At 40.4% G+C, this 13714-nt stretch overlaps 1 protein-coding gene across 12 annotated transcripts in view; it reads right to left on the bottom strand.

Annotated features, from left to right (window-relative positions):
- Positions 1 to 13033, bottom strand: part of Tcf12 (transcription factor 12) — a 249401-nt gene extending 236368 nt beyond the window's left edge. For all 12 annotated transcript variants that reach the window (XM_085689335.2, XM_087905364.1, XM_085689332.2 and 9 more), the window contains exons 1-3: positions 12894 to 13033; positions 12094 to 12190; positions 11038 to 11110 (exon numbers count right to left, since the gene is read on the bottom strand). In XM_085689335.2, the coding sequence (XP_085545461.1) occupies positions 11038 to 11110; positions 12094 to 12168 (148 nt within the window). In that variant the 5' untranslated portion in view covers positions 12169 to 12190; positions 12894 to 13033. The remainder of the gene's footprint in view (positions 1 to 11037; positions 11111 to 12093; positions 12191 to 12893) is intronic.
- Between the last annotated feature and the right edge of the window lie 681 nt (positions 13034 to 13714).

The following is a 13714-nucleotide window of genomic DNA, read 5'->3' on the forward strand; positions in this document are numbered from 1 at the left end:
CTACATTAGACTCCTTGTTTTAACAACAAATTCTAACGATTTCTAGAGACAGTAAGTTCCTTCTTTAGACAAACTATGCCTAGTGCAGATTGGTATCAGTGCAGGTGCGACTACCGCTAGTTCATCAGCTTGCTGCTAGAGGGACAGTGGGAAACCACACCAAACATGCATCCCTCTTGATTTCTGTTTCCTTTGTGAAATGAACAGTTACCAAGCTCTTACAAGAATCATGAAGTTAACAACATATGAGCAAATATTTATGAAGTAATTTTATAATGATTGAGACTGCCCCTTCCGGCAGTCACTGGGCAGAACCCAACTGCTATTACAACTTGTTGAGTGAGTCTCCAGCTTTTAACTATCTTGATGTAAATGGAGTCTGCTCACTGCAGCACTGCTCATAGGCTAGAAAAGAGAGGCTAAGTAAATATGAAAGCAAGAGAAACCTTAGCTATAGAGCCTGCTTTGTGTTCCTACCATACAGTTACCAGCAAAGCTAATTATCCAATACTGTATCATGGTTCTTCAGACAGTTAACACTAGGAGCAGTGAAACATACAGGTTTGCAAAGTAGATGTCGGAGCAGACTCTACAAAAGCCCAATTCACTATACTATGGAAGTTTCGTTACTTCCATAGCTGTATTAATAGTAGTGGCACAGAACCAATCATAGGCTCTAAAGATCACACTCATTAAAATCATGATTTAAAAAAATAAAAAATATTGCCATGAGTGTATCATAGGAATAACAACTATGCCACTCATCTAAAAACTTTTTCAAAAATAAAAAAAAGCCAAAGAACAATTTTTGTCTATAACCTGTAAGTATCATGGTTCCACATTTTCCTTGTAACGTTGGGAGGATTTTCTTCTCTATCTGCTACCAGAAACTGACAAAATTCAGAAAGAAAATGGTAAAGAATGAGGTTTCCTTTTGAAAGGATCATCTAATGCTGGTTATATAAGTATCACACCAAGAGTACCTTGAATGCTTTCCTATATGATTTAACTAAACAGAAGTGTGAGTATTTCTTGACCCAAAGACAAGACAGCTAGTTTATCCTTAAAGTAGAATCTAAGTCCCTAATTAATCTATTAAAGAAGACTCTCAAAGAACAAAACTCAGCCTGAAAATCCTCTAGCCAAGAACCTGTTACTGAACTAACTTACCACATTTTTTTTTCCTGTATTTCAAGTTTCCAGTCTATACTTTAATATAAAGAAATTCTTTTTGAGAAGGTAAAAAAGTTTTGGTAGGTGGGGGTTTTCCAATTTTAGAAAAAAAATATAGTATATAAACTATGTTATAAATTGTTCCAACGTCTGATAAACAAACAAAAACTGGGAACATAAGCAGTATCAATGAACTCCCTTAATATTAAACCACACATTACCAGCAAAATAGATATCTACTAAATTTGTAGGTAAAAATTTTAGACTTTTCTGGATTTCAAAATTACAACTGAGTGACTATGTACCTACATCCCGGAAATGGGAGTTACAGCAAACAAAACATACTTAACTTGGACTAGAAATAGACAGCTGATACTCAGGTCAGAGACACTAAAGACACCTGGAGAGTATTGAAATACCTCCAGAAACAAGCCTAATTGGAAAGTTTTAATTCATTCAAGCTGTTCTATGTTCTCACCAAGAGATTTGACATAAGAGGTGGCTTTTTTGCCCTGTTTATGGGAGAGGGACATGCAAATATGTCACAAAGCACATGTAGAGGTCAGAAAATAGCTTGTGAGAGTCAGTTCTCTCCTCCCACCAAGTGAGTTGCAGGGATCAAACTCAGGTAGTCAGGCTTGGCAGTAAGTGCCGTTACCACTGACCTATCTTGACAGTCCCAAGAGAATCAATGTGGGAAGATAAAAAGACAAAAAAGAAAGAAAACCCTTCTCTTTAGTTTTATTCCATACTGGAACCAACAGTGCAAAACAGTTTACAAAAGCCAAAAAGTGGTGAAACACGCCTTTAATCCCAGCGCTCAGGAGGCAGAGGCAGGAGGATCCCTGTGAGTTCGAGGTCAGCCTGGTCTACAAGAGCTAGTTCCAGGACAGGCTCCCAAGCTACAGAGAAACCCTGTCTCGAGGGAGGGGGGAAGGGACAGTTTACAAAAACCTGAGATGACAACAGCAACCAGAAAGTACATGAGCCTCTGACCAGATAACAACAGCAGCTTCACTAGGTAGAGCTTCCAAACAAAGCCTCAGAGAAACTTAAAAATCAGGAGAACTCAGAAATGTCAAGCTGGCTCCACAATGGCCAACACAGAACCTAAATATGGCCATAGCATGTTTCTACCATAACTTCAAAGTGAGGTTAGTGTTTTCTCCTGTCCAATAGCACAAGCAAACTTCATCTGTCTCCAAAAACTTCAAAACAAGGTATATCTCCAGAACTAAAGTGTGGTAGCTTCGAACACAAATCCTGCCATGCTCACAAATACTCACAACTCTGTTTAGAGTGAAAAGTCAGCCACATTATGTCCAACCTACACTCTGTCAGTCGCCAATGAAATGGTGCTACAGCCACTAATTTGAAGTGATCCAACTCACACTAGGTCACCAGAAGCAAAGACACAGTCAAACCAGGACTTCCACCTGGTTCCAAGAAGGATGCTTCATCCATCTAATTATCACAATTCTGAAAACCTCCCAGTCCCAAACTAGATGCTCTCTTAACCCCAAAGCAGTAGACAAAATGACATCTTGGACAAACTTTATCTTCTGATTCTTTTGGTTTGGCATTCTTTAGACTAGGCTGACCTGGATTTCGCTATAAAACCCAGGCTAACCTCAAATTCACAATCCTCCAGTTTTAGCCTTCTACACTCTATGATTATAGGTATAAACTACCATGCCTATTAACAAACAAAAAGTATTTTGAGATGTGGTAGCAAGGTTTAAAAAAAAAAACAAGTCTATCCTGTAAGGTATCTCGAATTGTTTTACTATATTACTCTGAAGATTTCATTTCTGACTCATGATTGGCTAGAATGAAGACTAGTCACAAATCCTTAATCTGTTTTCTTTTCTGTGTGATCTTTACGTCCCCAAGCAGCCTCGAAGAGCTCAAATGACTCATCACAGCCACTCTAAGACCACAATTTTAAACTGCAACACATGAGAGCACATTTTAAACATAAAACAGAAATTAAGGTATTTTTATAAAAATAGAATTTTTCCCATTTAAAATGTGTATTTAAAAATTATAGGATGGGGACTAGAGAAACAGCTCTAGAGGAACAGGTCAAAAACACCAGCCGTTTTTGCAGAGGACTTGGGTTCAACTCTCAGCACTCACACGATGGCTTACAACCATCTGTAACTTTAGTTCCAAGGGATCCAACATCCTTTTCTGGCCTCCATGGTCACCAGACAGGCTCATGCAGGCAAATGCCTATACACATAAAATAAAAATAATAAATCTTTTTTTTTAATTATAGAATGACCTGACTGGAAACAGAAAGCAGGTTCAAATAGTCATACAATGTACTTATCCACCTAAGATTTAGTTTATGAACAGTTTTCTACCTACAAAGTCATTCTTATTTTAAACATAGTCTTCTGTAAGAAGAAAAGACAGCTAAAGAATGTGCTCTAGAACTGAACCTAGCTGAGGGCAGGCCAGTCTCATCCCAGGGATGGTAACCCATCCCTGGCCCTATCTCTAGACACAAAGCAGAGCAGAAGACAACAGGGCCACGTGCTAAGCATGGTAACCTTCAGAGCCCCAGTTTTACAACAAACATGTTTGTGCTAGGCATTAGGAAGTGAAATACAAGAAATTTAGTTAAGACTGCTTCTGGTAATTTGCAGTGCATCCTTTCTCTACCATTGAGAAAAGTGGAGAAGTTCAACCCAGTGGTTCTCAACCTTCCTAATGTTGCGACCTTTAATACAGTTCCTCGACCCTTTAAGATAGTTCCAAATGTTGTGGTGACCCCAACAATAAAATTATTTTCATTACTACTTCATAACTGTGATTTTTGCTAGTTATTAACTGTAGTGTAAATATCTGTATTTTATGATGGTCTTAGGTGAACCCATGAAATGGTCACTCAACCCCTCGACAAAAAAAGGTCACAAGCCATATATATGTTGAGAACCACTGTTCTAACCCAACACCTTCTGCAGTTCCTCTAAACCTGTCTCCCAGTTATTCTCTCAGGTTATATCATTTTTATTCCTTTAAGAGTTTCAAGCAGGTAGAGAAAATATGGAGAAAACATTACCTATATCAAAGGAATGATAATACCTAAGCATGGAAGGTCTGCAAAAAGTATACTCATTCCACTATTCTGTACCCTACAGTACCTGGAGATCTACAAAATAACATTAAGAAGAAATAATCTAAGAAAAGAAGGAGGAGGAGGAAGAGAAGAAAGTATACAGCAGTTTAGTTCCTTAGTAACCAAATGATCTTTCAAAGCTATTCTTGAACTTTTTTATATCTTATACATGTAACATATAAAAACAGATAAAACTTTATCACATCAAAAGAGCAGCTTGATATGTTGCCCTCATGAAGCATTTACTCAACTCCACCACCACAAAGATAATACTGTAAACGACTTAGGACAATGCCTATCGTAACAATTAAAAAACACTGGCTATAATACTGATTATAATATTTACTGTCAATATACCCATAAATTCTAGTTAAGAAGAAACTGCATCGTGAATATAGTAGTTCATGCCTGTAATCCCATCATTTGAGGCTGAGGCAGGAGGATTACCATAAATTCAAGTCTGCTATGGACTCCACAGTGAGTTTTAGGACAGCACAGTGAGATTCTGTTGAAAAGTGGGGGATGGTAGATGCCACACTAGTAATTGTAACCATTTGAGTTAGCTTTATGGTATGCAAAATACAAAATAAACAACTTTATCTGATCCTCACTAGATTCTGAAAATAGGTATAATCTACTTTACACAAATAAGAAAAGTGTGCTCAGGGGATTTGAATGATGTGCTTAGGGCCACATTGCTAGTAAATTGAAAGCACTGATTCCAGGCCAATAGCATGGATCTGAAGGCCAACTCCTCCCACTAAAGGACTCTGCCTTTCCTGAAAAGCCAGAATTCAAGGACTTTCTCATTAATTCAATTGGTTCCTCTCTCTCAATAAGCACAAGTCAAAGACAGCAGGTAATTCTCCCCAGTAAATGCATAAATCCTCTATATATAATACCAATGCAGTGAAATGTCACCACCACTCACTCTATTCATGCTTAATAAGCACTGTACTTTTACCTTAAATAATCAACCAAAGTCAGATTATATGTACCTAAATCCACCATTAACATCAATTCTTAGCCTCATCATTTATCTCACTGAGTTCATTTCCCTAAAGAATTCATTAACTCCTTAATTATAACTTATAGGGTATGGAAAAAAATCTGTATCCTTTATCAAAGAAAAAAATATATATGGGTAAATACACATAGGTACAAAAAAAGTCTTAATTACCACATTATTTTTATCAAAAGGAAAATTAACAAAACCCCTATATTCAAACGATCAGAAAACTAAAGCATTGCTGTATTCACTCCAAGCAAGAGATGCAAATATTTTTAAACCAAGTTGGTAGAGGATAAACAAAATAAAATGTTCATGAAAAAGTATGTAGTGAAATTTTTAGAGGGTGGATATAAAGTAAAACTACCATTAAGATTTCACCTTGGAATATAAATACAGCACTTCCAGGTGGGAAAAAAAGACTAAAAGAAATAAATCAAAAACCTAACAGTTTTCTATAGACAGTGAAATAGGGTGAATTTTTTTCCTATTCTCCAATTTTGACCACTGACAACTATACATTAACTTTATAGGCAGATGTAAGGGTGAGTTATTTGCTTTTGTTTTGTTCTAAAACAACACTTTAACTCATTTCCCAGCATTTTCCCCTCAAAAATCTCCAAATTAGTCACAAGGGTTTCCAGTCCTTTAAATATCCATGTGTCTTTTGTTACTGGGGTGGGGGAAAATGTAGGGAATGCTCCTTGTTTTTTATTTGGTTTGGTTTTTCACAATACAAGGAATCAAACGCAATGATTTATCACTCTAGGTAACTGTTCCACTGCTAACTACTCCCCCAAGGAGGTTGTGTTCAATTTAAGACTCAAAACAATTCACTTTCATTATTTTCAGAACCACCACCCTCTAATTGTGCCAGAACTGTAACCCTGAGTTGTCGTCTGTCTTAGCCACAGAATTCTGACTCTTCAGATTCTGTGAATCCTTTACTATTTTCTTTCCTTCTACTTCCCATACACACTGTGACTAAATTCAAACCTTAGTATCTCATCTCTAGATTAGTACAACTTCCCAAATAAATACCTTCCTTATCCTAGTGCCTTCCCAGGAACAATTCATTCCGCCACAACTTACTGCATACCAAAGGCTGTTCTTGGGGTTTCCCATTTATTAGCTCCTCTGATCCTAAAACAAACTTACCAGTAGCTATTACCGAACAGATTAAGAACAGTAGCCTATAGTAAGCTAGTAAGTGATGATATTGGAATGTGACCCCAACAATGCAGCTCTAGATAAGTTTGCAAACATGAATTCTGGAATGCCAACAGGTTAAAGCCAACTTCTCTTTTCTAAAACTGTACAGACTCTTCAGTTACATCAAATTACTATTTTATACTATCCCAACTTCAGGGAAGTTGAATTCTTCTCCTCTCTGAATAATCCTGCACATTGCGTTCACAAGTCAACACTAAATCAAACCTTGTAAGTTAAGCTAGTTCCCTCACTCTATAGCACAACCCTCTTATGGACGCAACATAAATTACATTAATATACAGTTCTTAATATTCTGTACATACAGAAGTTTACCATCCAGTTTTATATTTTATCTTTACACATAAACAATGAAATGTCTCCACTTCCAGTCTATGACCTTCTCTATTTCCCATCTTCCCAAATGCTAGTAACACAAGACCAGGCTGCATAAAGTAGTAATTAACAAATGGTTATCTGACTGACAATCATATGGCTCAACTATTTAACAAAGCAGGATACCAATCTCTAGCCTTCTGTGGTGATATGTTGGTTTCCTCACTTTATTCCTTAAACACTTTAGATCTGTAATTTCAACATTCCCAACTAAAAGTAAACATTCAGGTGACACCCAAAAGCAATCTTGAACTGTTCGGTATTTTGTATGGTTGGGACTTTGTTTTTGTTTTTGTTTTTTTGTTTTTTGTTTCTGGTCCTTTTTTTTTTTTCTTTTTCTTAGTTTGGCTTTGTTTTAAGGTAGCTTATGCACTGCGCAGAAACAGGATTTTCTTTCCTTCCTCAGTTCCCACCTAACAGCATCCTAATAAGCACCTCTATCTACAAGCACTCTCTTGTAACAAGATGCCAAGTCTTCAACAATATAAAGCAGGCAGTGAATTTCAAGAATGGTTACGAACTGTTTAAGAACAGAAAAGACTATCTGGCTTTAATAATTGTGTATGCTCCATGATTCTGATAAATCAAAATGTAGAAACAACTGTGATTATAATTAAAGCTGAATGTTTTATTTTCCTAGCCAAAAGAACCATTGTGAAACTCAGGGAAGACACTATACCAAAAGATAGTTTAAAGACAGAAATATAAATTTATATTCAAGCTGTTGATGAAAAGACAAAAATGATGGATTATAAGCACATTTCACTAAATGTAGCAAGTCTCAAGCACTGTGGTCTGATGAAGGGGCACCATGCACACCTGTGTTTCAGTTTTCTGTCTTCCATGTTTGTACTTACAAGGTTTTCCAAAAAGACCTCTTTGCTACTTATCTTTTACCTTAATAAACCATTTTAACTTAAAATATTACGTGTCCCCATACAATTGCTTACTCCGTCGTCACTATTCATCAGTAAAGCAATATCTAAAATGTTGGATCTTATCATATACATATTAATAAAACATAGTTATCCTAAATCTCAACTCTAACTAGTATACACTGAGGCCCACACTCCACTCATAACCTGAAAATACCTTGAGTGACAGGCCAACTTAGTCTCCATTTTATTTAAAAATCACCATTTCTGTTTGTACTGTAGTTCACTTTTAAAATACATTAATAAAATCTTGGTTTTCTGTCTTCATTTCTTTTTGACTAGATGTATTCAAATTTCACTATAGCAATCTGAAGTTATATGATGGGTCCACACTTAATAATATTAGCATACATAATGGAGAGAGTAAATACTTTATAATGCTATGGATTTTTTAATTAGTAGGAAAGTGTATGCAATTATAGAAGGGCAGCATGAGGCTGTCTTTACCTTACCAGTATCATTACTCTATTTGTGACTCCACGCTACACTTAAGGAAGACATTACCACTAGAGGAAAATGGAGAAATCAACACTGGATCTGTATAGTTTCTCTTTTGTTGTTTGTGGTATTGGTCCGTTTCCACAGTCTACATGTAGCCCACACTGGCCTTTAACTATGTATCCAATTATGACCTTGAATTCCTCTATGACCTTTGCCTCTGAGCTGAGATTACAAGTATGAGCCAAAATACTCAGATGCATATATTGCTTCCTATAACTATATTTGAAGCTGGTGTACCCCACTCTTCATTTCCAAAAAAACACTTAACACAAGGTCACTACGGAACATCTCACACAGCCTATCACACCAAGTGGACTAATTTACAGTCTAATTATAATGTAAAGGAAATAACGTCTTGAGGAAGAAACGACACTGTACAGATTCAAGTAATAAATACACGTTCATCTTCTCTATAATGACTTTCAAGTGGCAGCTACTATGCACGTTATTTGTTTTACTTCAGAAACAAGATAAAAGCAGCATCTCATTCTATAAAATATATTGGGTACTTCAGGTAAAAAGAAAACACAAAAGTATTGTACATATTTAAGTGGTATCTCAAAAATAATCAACTACAAAGTTAAGTCATTCTTTAAAGGGATGAATAAAGAGGACGTAATACTGCACCCTAAAAACAAAGCAAAAGGTGAGTGTCACAAATGTTACTCCAAAGACAAAACCTCTAGTCTTTACAAGCAACTCTTCAAAAGGACCATGAGACCTTCACGTCCTACGTGTTGCACATCAATAGAAACTATAGTGTGTCACAAATATCCTTTGAAATCAGCATAGGTTAATCAAATGTCAATAAGATACAAGTACAGTACATACACAGAATATTACTGTGCCAATTTCTTTTAAACATTCACTTTGAGATAAGAAAGTCTATAGAGAAACTGTATCCACCAGATATCTTGTTGTAAAACAACCTCACACAATTTTCTCATTTCAAAATTTAGATCTTCTCACTAATTACTCAAGGACATATCTTTTATTATAATTCTCTTAAACCTCATAGCTAAATATTGCTATGTCCACAGAATATAGAAATTCCCAAATAACATCTTAATCCAGAGAAATGAGTGTGTCTTCCATCACAAATATTTGTGTGACGCCTTGAAGAATGGTGGCAAATGCCAGTGCATGCTTGCAATCCACCAGACATTTTCAAATCAGAAGCCATTCTCAATTCTTAAGTATAATTGCACTCTCATAACAAGTTTCTATTGTTCCTATCCTAATCAATGCCCAGTTAAACGTTTTCCACAACCTGAACTGAAGCTAACAGTATGAAACAGCAATCAGGACCCACAGGAGGGCATACCAAGCACCTACCGTGTCTTACAAAAAGTAAATCTGAAAGTTCTTAACATTGAACTCTTAGCTATAAAAATTAAGATGTCCTCTAAACACTAGCAGAGGGCTGCAACACAGCTACTTCTCTACAAATAATTTTCTACTTCTATGCCAAAAAGCAGAAAATGGTCCACTGCTTACTAGCGAAAGAAAAGAGGTGGGAAAGGGTTGGAAGTTGGCTAACATTTCATATCTTTATAATCAAGAATACTATCCTTTAGGTTATATGAAATTCAAAAATGCTTTCCTATTCAATACGTTAAATGACAGGTATCCTATAGTTTTCCCACGTGGTGTAATGTCAGCCAACCTAATGTGTGATTTTAAACAAATGTTTTTTTAAATATGAAGTAGAAATAGATTAAAACATTAAATCTGGTTATAAAATTAACCGCATTTCCAGGTGTTCTGCTCTCACAGCATTTGGAAACCAGTTATGATTTTACTAGGGTAAACAATAAGCACTGACTGAGCTTCTGCCCGGAAACCTAACAGCCGGTTTTCTCAGGATGATGCTCTCACTGCTTTTCTCCCCAGCTCTTCGGACACTGAAGAATAAATTTAAGTGAAACAGAAGTTACAGCTTCTATGAACTAGAATATACCCTGCTCTGGAATATTCATTTCTAAATTCTAAGCTTAGTAATATGACAAAACAATATACCAAAAGCAAACCAATTTAACATTACTAGTATTGGCTTAGGAATCTAACTTTAAAAAAAAATCCTAATAGAATATGATTACAAGACAAAAATTCAGTCACTGAACATATATCATTTAAAATAAATCTAAGTTTTTATTTATTTCTAACATAAAATTAACATTTTAAATTAATGTTCACAAAATTACTGATTTTCTAAAGATTTCTAATGTAAGAGCCATTTTTAAATAAATACAACTTATTATTATTTGTCTCAATTCTACCTTTTATGCACATATATCAGTAATACTTTTATCCATTTCAGAAGCTGGGATTTAATAATGCTAATGAGCTAAAAATATATTAAATGTCTGCATATAAAAGGAACACGCATGAAACACAGAGCACCTTCTTCAGGAATTTTCCTAAACCCAATCATGACCCAATCAACTATGTTCAAGACAATTTTCAATCTTGACAGTCACAAAAAGAGAGCAACTTGAAATCTATGTTGAAATTCTTTAAAACATATCATTTTAAGACAAGGCTCCAAGTTTGAGACTTTTTTTCAGTTTATTATTTTAACCCGACACGGTACAGAATGTGTGAGGGGCACTAAAACACTTTATGCTTTCTACTAGAATGTGCCAGAGCACTAAAACATAAATTTCTGATTTTCAGTGTCGACTTACCTGACCCGCTGAACTGACTGCTTCCCAGGGTCGTTGGTCTTGTTTTCCCACTATTAACAGGTGGGGAAAACATCTGCAAAATAAGCCAAATGCATCTGTTAATCCTGAAATTCTTCTAGACTCCTTGCAAAGAAAAGTTCACCAAGTGTCATCAATTAGTTCCTTAATTTTCATAGAGAATTTGAAATAAAAATGGAAGAAGCATTCAGACCAAGGATGGCAATAACAAGTGATATTACCTACTAATACTGCTTGGGAAAACTGGTGACATTTGCTATCAAAACCTGGCCACAGGCAAGATTCCAAGATAATTAAGTCTAAACAGTAAATTTTTATCCATGATCTTCACACTTTGGCCCTAAGTGATTCCCACTGCATTAACATTACTTATAGCACTTGTAATCAGAATTGCGTCCGATGAAATTACCACACACCGGAAAGATAATAAATATCAGTTCTAATATAGTAGGTATTGGTCCCGCCTCCGAGGCACGGTTAACACTGAAATTCAAACCATTAGCAACAAAAAAGGGCAATGGGCTCTGTGGCTTCATCTTTTACTTTTAAATCATTTTCCACCTTACGAACACACACAGCATACGCATAGTTAAAGTACTCAACTCAGAAGGCCTGGAATTCTAACGCTAGGTCGACTTCTCTGGAGCTGACACATTTTCAGGTACCACAAGCCACATGAAATCTTGGGGAGGGAGATACTGAGAAGAGTTTCAGGGGGAAAGAAATCTTTCATACAAAGTCTAAAATCCCTAATAATCATCAAGGCTAGGCTCAACCAAAGCTCATGATTGCACTGTTCTTCTCTTAACTGGTTAAATCCAATGACCCCTCTGGCATTAAAGTTTGAAATCTGCAAGTCTAGACATTACATCAAAGTTCAGGTGTCCAACTTGGGGGAGCTGGACTCCAGCCCTCGGGAGTATCGCTGAAAAGCAGATGGAGTTGGCCGCTGCCATGTCGCTTTCCCCCTTTCCTCCCTAGCTCGCTATCTCGGGAAACCGCAGCAGAACCCCAAGATGCGGAGGAAAGCTCTCCTACCGCACTGAAGTCCAGCAGGTCGCTCAGCTCCTTGTCGGTCCCTATCGCGGCCATGCGCTGCTGCTGGGGATTCATCTTCAGCCACTTCTAGCAGGTCCTACGGGCGGAGGAGACAAGCTAAGTCGCGGAGACCCGGGGGTCCGACGTGAGAGGGACAGGGGCAGCGCTCGTGGTCGGGGGGCGCCGGCCGACACGCCAGACCCCCACTCATCCCCACCGAGGGAGGGAAGGGCAGAGGCGGGTGAGCCCGCTACCGCTCAGCTGCGGGAACCCACGCGTGGCTCGATGGCTCCCGCAAGTTTCCGAGGTGGCTCGGCTTCGTGGTCCCCAGAAGCGGAGTACCGAACGAGCCCGCGCCCAGCGAGGGAGCAAGAGAGCAGCGGCGACCCGGAGACCAAGTGACTCACTCGCTCGGCAACAATAGAGCTGACAAGTTGCGGGGAGCGCGCCGCTCACAGGCCCGCGTCTGCGGCCCGGACGTCCCCAGCGGGGGTCCCCGGGGTGGCGGAGAGCGCCCCACGCGCGTCCGCGCACCGCAAACTCCCGCCCGGCCTCCTCCTCCCACTTGGGAAGCCCTGCCCCGGACTTGCGGAACAATGAGACGGGCTCGGCGGCTCCCGGGCTCCGGGCCCCAAGCGCCGAGCCCCGAGCGCCGCGCAGGCCGACCGCCACTGCCCGGGCCTGGACCCCGCGGCTCGCGCCTCCGCCCCGCCGCGCGCCGCAACTTGGACGCGGCCCCGGGCTCCGCGCGGTACAAAGGGAGCCGAGTTCCGCGCGTCCCGCCCGCCGCCCGCGGTTACCTGCCGCCCGGGCTCTGCATCCAACCTCCCCGATTAAAGTTCACTTTGGCCGGGAGCGCGGGCTCAGGCTTCCCCCCACACACTCTTCGCGCAGCCGGCGGCTCGGTTGCCTCGGGCCCGCGCGAGCGCTTGGGTCCGCGCGGCTCGGGCGGCTCTAGGGCTTGGCCGCCCGTGGCTCCCCGGGCGGGCTGGCGGTCCCCCCGATAGAACTTGTGGGTCTCCTCAGGCGGACATTTTTTTTTCGCTGAGGCGGCCTCAGCACCGAGCTCCGCTCGCCTCCGGATCCCTCCGCGCCTCAAGCGCGTCGGCTTAACCCCTCGCTGCCCGGCGCGCTCCCGCCTCCCGCGCCGAGGAAGTGGGACCGCGGAGGGGGCGGGGAGGCGCGAGGCGGGGCGGGGCGGGGCGGGGCGGCGGACGGACAAAGCCCGCGGCCGGCAGCGGGCGTCTCCTCACGCTGGCGGCGCCCTCAAGTGCAGCGGCGGGGACGCAGCTGGGTAGCATCTGGATTCGCCACCCGCAGCCATTCCCGAGCTCAGCCTCGCCGGACGGGGGAGGCTGTGAAGCCGCAGCTGTGGTGGGCGGACTCTGGGAAAAGCGCGAAGCCCCTCACGCCGCGCAAATCAGCTCGCTCACCTGAGCGCGCCGGCCCACCTGAGCCCCGCACGGGGGACAACGAGTTCTGCGAGAGGATTGAGCCTGGCCCTTGGTGGAACCAGAGACAGCCTCGGGAAGTTAAGTCTTGATGAGCAAGTTCCGAACTTGGCCTGAAAAAGCCCCACAAAAGAAAGATTCGGCCTTGCAAGGAAGGTTTTCCTGAGGGG

The sequence above is a fragment of the Myodes glareolus genome, chromosome 4, assembly GCF_982192425.1.
Source record: "Myodes glareolus chromosome 4, mMyoGla1.1, whole genome shotgun sequence".
Taxonomy (NCBI): Eukaryota; Metazoa; Chordata; class Mammalia; order Rodentia; family Cricetidae; genus Myodes; species Myodes glareolus.